At 34.0% G+C, this 13,968-nt stretch overlaps 1 protein-coding gene across 1 annotated transcript in view; it reads right to left on the bottom strand.

The window, feature by feature from the left end:
* The window catches only part of LOC124359359 (tachykinin-like peptides receptor 86C), a 99,104-nt gene that overhangs the window by 32,678 nt on the left and 52,458 nt on the right, over nucleotides 1–13,968 (bottom strand). Inside the window, exon 4 of the mRNA XM_046812038.1 lies at nucleotides 9,191–9,292. Coding sequence (XP_046667994.1) covers nucleotides 9,191–9,292 — 102 coding nt within the window. The remainder of the gene's footprint in view (nucleotides 1–9,190; nucleotides 9,293–13,968) is intronic.

Raw genomic sequence — 13,968 nt, 5'->3', positions numbered from 1 at the left:
GAAGGTTATAGAAAATACGTTTATACCACCCAATCATTCTCAGAAGGATAATCTTCTTGGTAGTTCTCAAAAACTATTTTATTAAAACTTTATTAGAGGTTTATATTTCAAATTTCGAATCAGTTGGATTGACATTAAACTCCTTAAATGATTTTGTACTTAAACCCGTATTTTAGATATGTGCTATTATTAGATATGTTATATTACATATAGTTTAGGCTTAATAAGATCCAGTTATGTAAAACTGATATGATTCACTTTTCTTGTTTTCCGAGCATATAACATTCTGCCACCGTCACTTCCAAAGGAGACTAGGCTGCAGTAAACCCATCGACAGCAAATTACGCAAAGCTCATAAGCCATACTACACAAAGGGCTGAGTAAGTTTTAGAATGTCAATTTCATGACTAGTAAGCCAGTTACACACCAGGCAGGAATGTTACTGTCAATAACATTACAGGCTGCCTATGTGTCGGCTATAAATTCTGGTATGTGATGTAGAGAAACATTCATATCAAAGGGTCTGTATTGTTATGAACAGTGTATTCTTTTTACCTTATTTTAATACAGTTAGTCCATCGTAAATACTCAAAAGTTGTTTGGGTTTAAATTAAGATGTTTAAATTAATTTTAAAAGTAAGATATGAACAATGGATAACATAAGTGGTGGTTAAAAATAAAATAACGCTTTGTTATTAATTTTGTTTGGTTAATAAAGACGTATATTACGTAAACCCTGATCAAACAATTGAAATCTGTAAATGAAGACAAAGTGAACACAATACACATTTGTGTTACATTACACGCTGATAGGGTAGCGGAATGTTAGTTGTTCTGCGAGTACCGTCCGAATTAAAATTACATAAGTGCTAGGTTTTTCAAAATCCCTTTTTGTGTGCATATAAAGCATAAATTAGATACTAGCAGTTACTCGCCGCTTTGCCCGCAACTTTTTACGCTTTGTAAGTGTATGAGCACTTCTGGTTCGAATAAATTATATTTCTGAATTATATTTTTGAGTTTGCTTGTAGTTGCAATCAATAAAATTTGTCAAAAAGTGTATATTTATGGTCATAGTAATTTACTTCTGAAAACCCTACTTCTGTCAAAAGGCAACTAAGATGGGTTTTACAAGTCTTTATATTTAGAATAAAAGTTAGGTCGTAAAAATGTATATATGTTATATAACAGTACATATTCAACACAAGTGCTTGATGTTGTAGTGTGGCAATATATCTGTGTGTACGAAGAACTATCCAAGAACAGTGTACATACAACACGACAATCTGGTGAGGTAGTGTGAGAGTATCTATAAGTGTTTAGAGATTTCCAAGAACAGTGTACATACAACACGACAATCTGGTGAGGTAGTGTGAGAGTATCTATAAGTGTTTAGAGATTTCCAAGAACAGTGTACATACAACACGACAATCTGGTGTGGTAGTGTGAGAGTATCTATAAGTGTTTAGAGATTTCCAAGAACAGTGTACATACAACACGACAATCTGGTGAGGTAGTGTGAGAGTATCTATAAGTGTTTAGAGATTTCCAAGAACAGTGTACATACAACACGACAATCTGGTGAGGTAGTGTGAGAGTATCTATAAGTGTTTAGAGATTTCCAAGAACAGTGTACATACAACACGACAATCTGGTGAGGTAGTGTGAGAGTATCTATAAGTGTTTAGAGATTTCCAAGAACAGTGTACATACAACACGACAATCTGGTGAGGTAGTGTGAGAGTATCTATAAGTGTTTAGATATTTCCAAGAACAGTGTACATACAACACGACAATCTGGTGTGGTAGTGTGAGAGTATCTATAAGTGTTTAGAGATTTCCAAGAACAGTGTACATACAACACGACAATCTGGTGTGGTAGTGTGAGAGTATCTATAAGTGTTTAGAGATTTCCAAGAACAGTGTACATACAACACGACAATCTGGTGAGGTAGTGTGAGAGTATCTATAAGTGTTTAGAGATTTCCAAGAACAGTGTACATACAACACGACAATCTGGTGTGGTAGTGTGAGAGTATCTATAAGTGTTTAGAGATTTCCAAGAACAGTGTACATACAACACGACAATCTGGTGTGGTAGTGTGAGAGTATCTATAAGTGTTTAGAGATTTCCAAGAACAGTGTACATACAACACGACAATCTGGTGAGGTAGTGTGAGAGTATCTATAAGTGTTTAGAGATTTCCAAGAACAGTGTACATACAACACGACAATCTGGTGAGGTAGTGTGAGAGTATCTATAAGTGTTTAGAGATTTCCAAGAACAGTGTACATACAACACGACAATCTGGTGTGGTAGTGTGAGAGTATCTATAAGTGTTTAGAGATTTCCAAGAACAGTGTACATACAACACGACAATCTGGTGAGGTAGTGTGAGAGTATCTATAAGTGTTTAGATATTTCCAAGAACAGTGTACATACAACACGACAATCTGGTGTGGTAGTGTGAGAGTATCTATAAGTGTTTAGAGATTTCCAAGAACAGTGTACATACAACACGACAATCTGGTGAGGTAGTGTGAGAGTATCTATAAGTGTTTAGAGATTTCCAAGAACAGTGTACATACAACACGACAATCTGGTGTGGTAGTGTGAGAGTATCTATAAGTGTTTAGAGATTTCCAAGAACAGTGTACATACAACACGACAATCTGGTGAGGTAGTGTGAGAGTATCTATAAGTGTTTAGAGATTTCCAAGAACAGTGTACATACAACACGACAATCTGGTGTGGTAGTGTGAGAGTATCTATAAGTGTTTAGAGATTTCCAAGAACAGAGTAAAATCCAATTAGACTGTACCTTTCGTTATTGCGAGAGGGTTATGTCAGGGCATGATCATTAACGTCCAATCATATTGATCCTCAGTTCCAAATTGACTTGTATCTGTTTCATGCTATAAAGAACTACTATCAGGTTTTCACTTCACGAGAGAGGTCGCATTTAAAGAATTTCTTGCATCTGACGTGTACGCTATAATGGTAACCTTACATCCGTATTAATATCCGCTCCTTGTATCAAAATAAATATTTACAAGAAAACGGTACTATTCCTTGTTTTCTCTTTCTGTTTCACTTAACAACTGGCTGATTTTCTCAGTTTAGATTAAGATTGTAATTGTAGAAGGATTTACCTCAAGTTATGTGTTATAACAATTATATTTTACCCATTGAAGCCTCTCATCCTTCACAGTAAATACTCGTCACATTGTTGTTAAAATTCACTTGTAACATGAAGCCCATTTGTAATCAAACTTTTATTGTAAAATAATAATTATGCAATATAGAATTATTTGGTTTCATTACCAACATTTCAAAGAAATGTTATCATTAACAAATTAAAACTAAAATAATTGCAATTAAATTTGGAATTATTGCAGAAATAAATTAAATAATTAATCAAAATATGTTTTTAAATACCAATACAGTAAGTAAATATGTATTGAACCAGAAGAGTATAAGCCTTTAAATACACAAAAGTTATTACAAACATGTTTGATTACCTGTTTTATAAAATATATAATAGAGTTATAAGTGATTTTTTTTCCAGGCGAGCATGATTACAAGATAGGGTTGGACACATCATGTATCTTGTAACATCCTTCGCCAAAGGTGGGACCCAGACCGTCACACGGGGAGATATACACCATTATTGAACTCGATTTTGTTAATGCAGAAATGTCTGTCTTATGCAGAATTTCAAGTCTATATCTCAATCCTTCGCTCTGTGAGTGGTAGAAATGTTAAAAATACCTTTTTCCTATTTCTTGTAGCTTACATGTGAAGCATGATTTTTAAGTATACAATGTTATATTTTATTAAATACTTTGATGTCCAAATGGTTCGTGTAAAGCATTGTTAATTCCTCCATTAAAAGTTTTTTTATAGTGGATAACATTAAAAGTAATAGATAGGCGGAGGAAGCCGTAAGGAATAATTCTGAATTTGTAGGTTGGAATCTTTCTGATTTAAGGGGAGATGGACGTCAAAAAAAAAAAAAAAATATAATTTTTTTGCATATTATTATTATTTGGAGTTTTCTGAACAATGTGGTATGCTAATTGTGTATGTATATATTTATTTTGAATCCAAAATCGTGCATAACATAACTCACTACAAGACAATTTTATTGGATCTTGGTCCTTGCAAACCAAAGTTGATTCACTGGTTATAGTACACAATTCTGTTGTAACAGCATTTATATTTTGTAGGTCTGTGACTTTTTTCTGTAGTTGTTATTGACAGCTGTTATTAGCAGACCAAATAAACTTTGTTTTGGTGATTCATTTACATTGTTTGTTTGTTTTGGTTATTTTTGAAAGTTAGTAAGTTATAGCTCATTCAAGATTACCAAAAGTAAGAAACTGTGGAGAAAACGAAGTTTCCGTGGCAACTAGTTTTCAAAATCAAACCGTGTTGTAGGCTTAGATTGTGTAGCACACACAAGTGATAATCCTAGGCCTAGTACTAGTGACAGTGACAGAGTTTCTGCAGATGCTAATTGCTCTAAATTAGACAGTGAAGTAGGCCTAGTTAGCAATCCTATTTCAGTATCTAAACAGAAACTTGCAGAGACTGTTTTAGATGATAGTGAGGGTGATAGTAATGTTATAGTAAGTATAAACCTTTTGTCTTCTGCTATAATGCAATGTTGTGTCTGCAAAAATTGTAAAAATTCAGAAACACTTTACGTGGAAGAAAATGTTTCTCTTAGGAAGGGTCTGCCATGCAATTTAGTTATCTCTTGTAATTTTTGTGGCTCTAAGTTTCCTTTTTACACTTCAGACAATACAAATAAATTCTTTGACATAAACATTAGATGTGTATACGGCCTCAGAGCCATAGGCAAAGGGAGTGTTAGTAGTGAACCGTTGTTCGGGCTGCTAAATCTACTTAACCCACCAGAAGAATTTTCAAGGTACAATGATGTACTACTGTAACCTCTAAAAGAAGTAGCCACTGAAACAATGATTTCAGCAACTGAGGAGTCTGTAAGCCTAAATCTTTGCACAGAAAATGAAGATGAAGTAGGCCTACCTAGTCGTGATCTTAGCGTAGGGATTGACGGAACGTGGCAAAAAAGGGGGCATACGTCACTCAATGGATTTATTTCTGTTTCAAGTATAGATACCAGTAAGATAATAGATGAAAGAAGTACTTACAAAATACTGTCATTCATGTGCTACAAAAAGTAAATCTCCCCATAAATGTAAGAATTTTACTGGAGCGAGTGGAAGCATGGAAGTAGCAGGTGCCCTCAAAGTTTTCGCCCGATCTGAGGCCTCGAGGAATGTCCGATATAAATATTACTTGGGGGACGGTGATTCGAAGGGGTTTCATAAAGTCTTAGAATCAAAGCAATTATGGTGATAATTTTATAATTGGAAAATTGGAATGCGTTGGCCATGTCCAAAAGAGGATGGGGTCTTGGCTGAGAAAATTGCGACGTGATTATCGGGGAAAAAAACTTGAAGATGGTAAAGCTTTGGGTGGAAGGAAAGGTAGGTTGAATGATTCTGCAATTGAATCTTTACAAAATTACTATGGACAAGCAATAAGAAGGAATAAAAACAATTTAGATAGCATGAAAAGAGATGTGTGGGCGACATTCTTCCATAAAGCTTCTACAAATGCAAAACCGCAACACAACCTCTGTGATAAATCGTGGTGTAAGTATTTGCAAGCACTTGATGTACCTAACCTAACCTATGACCACAAAAATTCCTTGGACCCAGCAGTGATTGATGTAATCAAGCCAACTTATCAGCATCTAGCTAACCCTCAACTTCTGAAGAAATGTCTTCATGGGAAGACTCAAAATGTCAACGAGAGTTTCAGTTCAGTTTTATGGACGAGAATTCCGAAGGCAAATTTTGTAGGGTTGAAAACTCTAGAGTGTGGCACATATGATGCTGTGATGACTTACAATGAAGGAAATAAGGCTAGGGTTAAGGTGTTAGAGAAAATGGGTATAAATCCTGGGAAAAACTGCACTGACATCCTTAGTAAGCTAGATTTCCAGCGTGTTTTAAAAGCAAAGAAAGCAAACGAGCCCGTCAAGAAAATGGCAAGAAAACATGCTAGGATGTTAAAGAAGAAAAAGCAAGATGAAGAAGTAAACCAGGATGACACAGACTACAACCCTGGGACGATTTAAGGTAAATTAAACTCATTTTTCATAGTCAGCTTGTTTTTTCGTTGAATTTTTACAGTTTCCGTGAGTTTCCCGAAAAACGCAATTTTTGTTATAAATGACTAATTATCTCAGAAACTAGTAGAGCTACAGTAATGGAATTTTTACAGCATGTAGTTTATGATGTAATACACAACCCCTACCACCTTTATTGAAATATAATAATAAACTTTGAAAATATAAAATGATTTCTTTAAAAAAATTTGAATTTTTTTTACAGCAAGTTTTTGAGTGATTTAGATAAAATTGGTAGGGTGTATGTATAATTAGGCCTACAATACTAGGTTAAAATCTTAGCTGTCTACCTTATATACTTCCTGACATAATGGGGCATTTATATTACCAATTTAACATAGGCGAGATAGGGACGTCCATCTTCCCTTAAAGAGCTTACTAAGATGTGAGTTCTTACTTTGAAGGAACTTCCATAAATTCTAACTATTTTGAGCCCATTCTGAGGTTCATTTTGTAATGCGAGCGTACAGTGTTACCCGAGATTTAGCAAAGCTGAGGATGTTAGCAGATTTGCGATCTCTTGAAAACCGAAATCTTATCCTGGGACCACTGAGGCTGTCCTTCTGCAAGTAAAGTTGTAAAAATTTTAGAATCATAATTATTACAAGCCTTTATAGTTTCCTAAACATTTGCCTTTATAATTTCCTAAAACTTTCAAGATTTTACAAGTTGCCAGAATATAGGAGCTCCTTAGGGCTAGAATATTCAAGAAGACTTTCCAATAGGTCATTAGCTCATGAAAGTTGCAAAAAGAAGACCTATTTTCTCATAGGTATAGAAATTTTACTGCCAAATACTACTAGATGCCGGAAGTTCCCTATGGTTAGGCTGCCAAGGCACGTCAAAAATCAAGAAGAATGTACAAGGGTCCCATAAGATTTTAGTTAATTATATTGAACTATTATGTTAAATATAACTAACATATATGATGTTTTATTATTTGATTTAGGAAAAAAATAATTTCTAAAAGGATACATGCACTTGAATACTTTCATAACTATTGTGAACAGTAAAAATAAAAATGTTATTAACGCCATGTTTGAGTGAAAACGCCACCATTAAACCAAAACTGTGAAACTAAATGTAAAACGAGTCTTTAATCCCATGTTTGTAAAAATGTTTTGTAAAGTGGTTAAACTGATAAATTGAAATAAATCAATGAAAGTTAATTTTACCGTAGTCCACTTCTTTGCTGAGAATAAGTTAAAAAATCCACCCTTGCTAGTGTTTACATATGTTTCAATTGCATCACGTTTTCGAAACCCTCCTCCTGCAATAATCTTATTCAAACGACTATTCAATTAAGTTCACACTGATTAAACAAAGGGATAACTTAAGCTTTGAAGTCATAATCTTATTCGCTTACAAAATCCCGAACTGTCTTTATTCGCACGTTCATTTGCTTATACGTCGATAAATAAACATAAATTCAAAATATAAGCACAAGTTCAAAACATTACTAATTTATTAATTTTACATGCAAATTAAGATTAGTTTTCATTTTGCATCTCTTGGTATGCATATGAGAAACAATAAAAATATGTAACTAATAACTAATAAAAATATGTGTGAACCATCAAAAAGAAATAAGCTGAGATTTAATTTGTCAATAGATGCTATAAATAATCAGCTGATGCTAACTTCGTTAGTAAGTTGAAAATAAGTAACAGTTTTTTTAGTAACCAGCTGTGTAAGCTAACCAAACATTCTTTCATAAGATTTACATAGAATATAAAAGAATTAACAATGAGAAGCTATATAACAAGCTATAAAATCCAGATCTAGAGTATATACTGTCGATTGATACAATAAATACATTATTCAAATGTTAGGGTTCAGTTTAATATCACCAATAAGTGAAAGCCATTGGTTTTTGTCCATTTCCCGAATAAAAGTTTCCAACTCACACAAGAACAATATTTCATTGAAGGTAACTTCGTTAGTAAATTGAAAATAAGTAACAGTTTTTTTAGTAAACAGCTGTGAAAGCTAACCAAACATTCTTTCATAAGGTCTACATAGAGTATAAAAGAATTAACAATTAGAAGCTCTCTTAACAGTTTAAAATCCAGATCTCGAGTATAAACTGTCGATTGTTACAATCAATAAAGTATTCAAATGTTAGGGTTTAGTTTAATATCACCAATAAGTGAAAACCATTCGTTTTTGTCCATTTCCCAAATAAAAAAAATTTTCAACTCACACAAAAACAACATTTTATTCGAGTTAAATAGTCTGTAAATATTCAAGAATATATTCATAGTTATATTCTTGAATATATTAATTTTAATAGATACTTTTCAAAGGTAGTTGTACTCATACCACAAGGAATTAAAGACGCAGGGTAATTATTATTTACACAAGCCGCAAGACCACCTCCTTTTTTACGACGCTAACAATAAAAAGATTTAAATCCAGGAATTTCAAACACTTTTTCTCATCCGATCCACAGTAACGCCCATAAATATGAATCGTCCACATGTAAATGTTATTAGTTTTATTTTGTTACAGTGTTTTGCAGAGAAGAAGAATTTAAACATGAAAGTGAGTTTTAATTTTGATACTAAATGTGAAGATTTCATTCTTAGGTTTGTTAAATTTATATCGGCAGGAGCCTAAGGGTGTCTATATTTTATTCACAAATCTATGACATTACATAAGGAACTCTCACATTGAAAAATAAATTTCAAATCACAATGAGACGACGAGTACTGAAAACAGGTATAATGATTGTAAATATATTGTGATAAAACACCGTTATGTGTGTACTAAAATATCTGTAGCATATAGTTGCGATAGGGAGATTGAATATTAGAAGTATTTGTGTTCCACTGTTGACGTGATCGATACGATTTGATTAAAAACGAAACATGCAAAACAAATAACAGAACCGACATTCTATATTTGGATGATATGATAGATATGGATTTATTATTTCATGTTTGGACATTTATTACACTCACCTGTCAACAGAGATTCCTGTGAGGGTAAACACGCTCGCTGCTACTGTGACGTTGGCCACGTAGTTGCTTACAGTGCAGTAAGACCGTCCGAACTGCCAGTCACTAAAAAAATTTTAATACAAAATATACACAATTTGTGACTGACAACAGAGTTTCCTGTGAGGGTAAACTCGCTGTGATGTTGGCCACGTAGTTGCTTACAGTGCAGTAAGACCGTCCGAACTGCCACTCACTAAAAAAATTTTTATACAAAATACTCGTATACACAATGTGTGACTGACAACAGAGATTCCTGTGAGGGTAAACACGCTCGCTGCTACTGTGACGTTAGGCACGTAGTTGCTTACAGTGCAGTAAGACCGTCCGAACTGCCAGTCACTAAATATATTTTAATACAAAATATACACAATGTGTGACTGACAACAGAGATACCTGTGAGGGTTTAAGCGCTCAAGTAGATAAGTAAAGTATAGCATGAACGTCTAAACTACCAGTCATTATAAACATATTAATGTATAAAGTGACATTACATTGATAGAGATACCTGTGAGGGATAACAGGAGCATTAGTAGAGGCATTTTTGTTCTCTTAGGACAAGAAGCTTATAATTTGCACTTAGTCCTGTAAGAACCTTTGCGCTGCTTCCGGAGTGACAGGATATTCAGGATGGGTAAGATTAGGGAGTAGGGGCTGCCTCCTATCGAGATCCATGAGGAAGGATTAGGGCACTACATCTCAAAGTCATGTCTCCCCAGAAAAAGGGGAGGCCAGCTCTGAACCAGCCTCTCCAGTCAAAGTAGGCAGGGGTTGGCACACCCTTGTTGAGGTTAGCAAGAACCTCTGAGGTTAGGGAACAATCCCCACCAACTCCAACAGTCATCTCCAATAGCTGACTAGACCTATCAAATTGCCCATTAACCCCATAATCTCGACATTTGCGGTTAGTGATAAGCCTCTCCCTGACATCCATAAGGTTGCCCATCGGTTTTTGCTGTGCCCTGTGGTGGGTTCAACTGAACGGTATAAACCAGCCAGAAGTGATCCCTGCTGGGTCATGTAGAGGCTTACTGTGCAGTAAGAACGTCTAAATTACTAGTCACTAGAAACATATTAGTGTATAAATTGTCATTACGTATTAACACGTTTGTTACTAATGTAGATCCTTACAATTTCATAACAGACTGTCATAAAATTGAAGTATATTATATATGTGTTACAATGTATGACCGTGAGGGTGAACTTGCTGGTTGTCACTCTTGCAGGTACATGATTCATGTAGATGTTTTCAGAGAGAGTTTTTTCAAACAGCTACTTTTAAGTTTAAACAATGTTGTAAGGCTTTCGTACTGAATATAATATACAGACACGCGTGTTCAATATTTTGAAGGATTATTTATATATAGTATTTAATTATTTTAAAAATATATTATACAGGGTGAGTCTAAAAGGACTTTACAACTTTGAAATTATATAGATATTTATTGAATTTACTTACAGACTTGATATATGTGTCATTTTGTAGCAAATTACTTCAAGTTTATTGTCATATTCTTCTTCCGGTTCGATGTGACTTCCATTAGTGATACGGCAAACATCCCACCGGTAATCAATTTCTTGCCACAACCGTTCTAGCAAATCTGGTGTAATTGTAGCAACCGCAGCTGTGATTCTTCTTCTTAGATCTGCAGGACTGGCTGGTAGAGGTGGAACATACACTTTATCTTTAAAGAAACCTCATAGAAAAAAATCCATAGGAGTCAAATCGGGGGAACGAGTTGGCCATGCAATTGGTCTTGAGCGCCCAATCCAGCGACCTGGAAAACGACCGTTTAGGAAATCCCTAACATCTGTTAGGTAGTGAGGTGGTGCTCCGTCTTGCTGGTAGTAGAAAGGAGCATCCTGTTGTTCATCTTCATCAATTTGATGAATCATACATTTCTGCAACATATCAAGGTAAATGATACCAGTGATAGTTCTCTCCATGAAGAAAAATGGCCCGTACACTTTAACGTTACTCATCGCACAAAACACATTCACTTTTGGACTGTCCCGAACTCGTTCATTGGATTCTCTTGGGTTTTCGTTCCCCCAGATTCTGCAGTTATGGGTGTTCACTTTACCACTGATATGAAAGGTACTCTCATCACTGAAGATTATTGAGTTCAGGAATGTCTCATCTTCCCCCATTCGATCCAACATTACAGCACAGAATTCTCCACGAGCAGCTTGATCTAAATCAGTGACATGTTGTACCATCGTAAGTCTGTATGGTTTTAAGTGCAAACGTCTCCATAGCACTCGCCAAACTGTCTTTTGTGGAATTCCAGTCTCCACAGCTGCACGCCGCGTTGATATTTTAGGACTACGGGCAAAGGTTTCCCTGACCTGTTCGACAGTAGCATCACTAACCTGTGGGCGACCTGGCGATTTCTCATGACGAACACAACAACCTGTCTCGACAAAATTCTTGTGCCCACTGTAAATAGAAGGCCTGCTTGGAGGGTCTCTTCCGTATTCTGTGTGAAATTTATGCTGAACACTTGTAGCAGAGTTTGTTTCATGAAACAATAACACACAGCGAGCACGATCGGCACCAGTGAAAGTAGCCATTTTAGTACAGACGAAGCTGGCGCTCGCAGTGGCGGAACTTGGTACTACAGCACTACGGGAGTCAAACTTGAAGTAATTTGCTACAAAATGACACATATATCAAGTCTGTAAGTAAAGTCAATAAATATCTATATAATTTCAAAATTATAAAGTCCTTTTAGACTCACCCGGTATATTAATACATTAATTATTATGTATAATATATTAATTTTTTTCTCATGCAATGTATACACTCGTTTACACATAAAAGTATTTTAGTTATTTTATAATTGTACGACAGTGAACCTGTTATATTTTGTGGATTATAAAGTAAGATACCAGTTAATTTTACTGTGTTTATGGCACAATTTTTATATATTTTTTAAATCATTCTATTGATTATACTTTTAAAACCTCAATATATTATACTCTAATTTTTACGGGAATAATAAGAGTTTTATTTTAACTTTCCTGAAAACTTGGATTTTAGGATCGTGTTTTATGACGACTGTATTTTAACTGTGTGATAACCCTTGCACAGAAACCAGTGTACTCGTAATTAGATTAAAATAATATATTTATGAATAAACATATATATAAATATTAACTAATATAGTTATGACATAAATTATTTAAGACTTAGTTTCTTTATAGTAATGCAAGTCAAGGAAAACAGGTGGTTGAAAAATTGTTCCCAAAATAGTTACAGGTTCAAAGTCACCAATGCTATTATTATTACTTTCCTACTAATAGATAAAATTAAAAGGTAAATGCTTATATAAATATAGAATAGTGTTCTATTGATAACATCTATCAGACTATCAAGAGTTTGCGGAAAAAAAGGTCACTGTGAGAATGAAGGAATGTATTTTATGTTCATACTACATTACAGTTTTCTTAAAATTGCTACGCTTTTACATGTAATTGTAACATTTTCTTCACGACCACTCTGTATTCAGGAACCTCGCGATTTCATAAAAATGTTCTACAACTTATTTATAAGATATCAAAGCATTCTCTCTCTCAGTCATTATTTACTCAAATTAATATCCATCATAAGTTTCATACTTTGAAGTCTTACCAAAATAGCTTCTTTCAAACTTTTACTTGATATTCTTAGGAATTTATCAGTAAGGCATATAAAACAGTTTCCATCTGTTTAACCAGTTTTGGTGAATTGTTTCCTTAAACCTAAAATAATGTGAAGAGGGGAAACGCATGCTTCTTTTGCTTAAGGAATTTATTGCTAATATTCTTCTTACTTGTAAAAATAGTGTTTTACATTTTTGTCTTTCACTCATGAAACAGCAAATGGTGCTCTCAACAGTGATGCTAACTCGTACTAATTAGTAATAATGAAAGTACTCTCTCTTATAGGTTTATATTTTTGAAAAACGTGTAATAATAAGATAATAATCATGACGGTATGTATAAAACTATATGTGATACGTAAAAGGTATAAAGTTAAAATTCAGGAATATAAATTAAAAAAAAATTCAATATAACATAAAAACTAATGTAGGCTCGTTTATAAACTTAATGTAGAACAGATTTTAATAGTAATATATATTATTCATACAAACTCAAATCAGGTTTAGAACATCAACTGCCTTTAAAAAGTTGGAAGTTTAAAAACAATTAAAATTTAGGACAAGTAATTTAATACGTTTAAAAACATAATATTACCTGTAACTTTAACTGACGGAACATTTTTGTATCAAATGAGTTCGTATTTTTCAATGTACGTATTTATCAAAATAGTACAATTTAAATAAAGATTTAATTCAGTATGCTTTTAGTATGTATTGCAATCGGATACTCATCAGTATGCTTTATTATGCATTACAATCGAATACTCAATGTACAACAGACAAAATGAATATTTTTGTGGTCCAATAAATGGCATAGTTAATTAAATGACACCATAGCCATTTAGTAGAAATGGCAGTTAATAGTAATAAATCGGATTAAAATGTTTCTCGGTGCTCACATAAATTTAAACTTTTAAAAGGAAAGTTAGTTGTTGGTTTTAGCTGACTTTACCTACAGTTAGTTATAACTATTATTGTGCATTGAAATGTCCACTTTTAACCAAGCATTATATTTATTACACGCACACGCACGCACACACACGGTGTGTTATACCGGCAAAACATGACATTGGACATTGTTGGAGACAGAAATGCGTA

The sequence above is a fragment of the Homalodisca vitripennis genome, chromosome 4, assembly GCF_021130785.1.
Source record: "Homalodisca vitripennis isolate AUS2020 chromosome 4, UT_GWSS_2.1, whole genome shotgun sequence".
Lineage (NCBI taxonomy): Eukaryota > Metazoa > Arthropoda > Insecta > Hemiptera > Cicadellidae > Homalodisca > Homalodisca vitripennis.
This window is presented reverse-complemented; position numbering and strand designations above follow the sequence as displayed.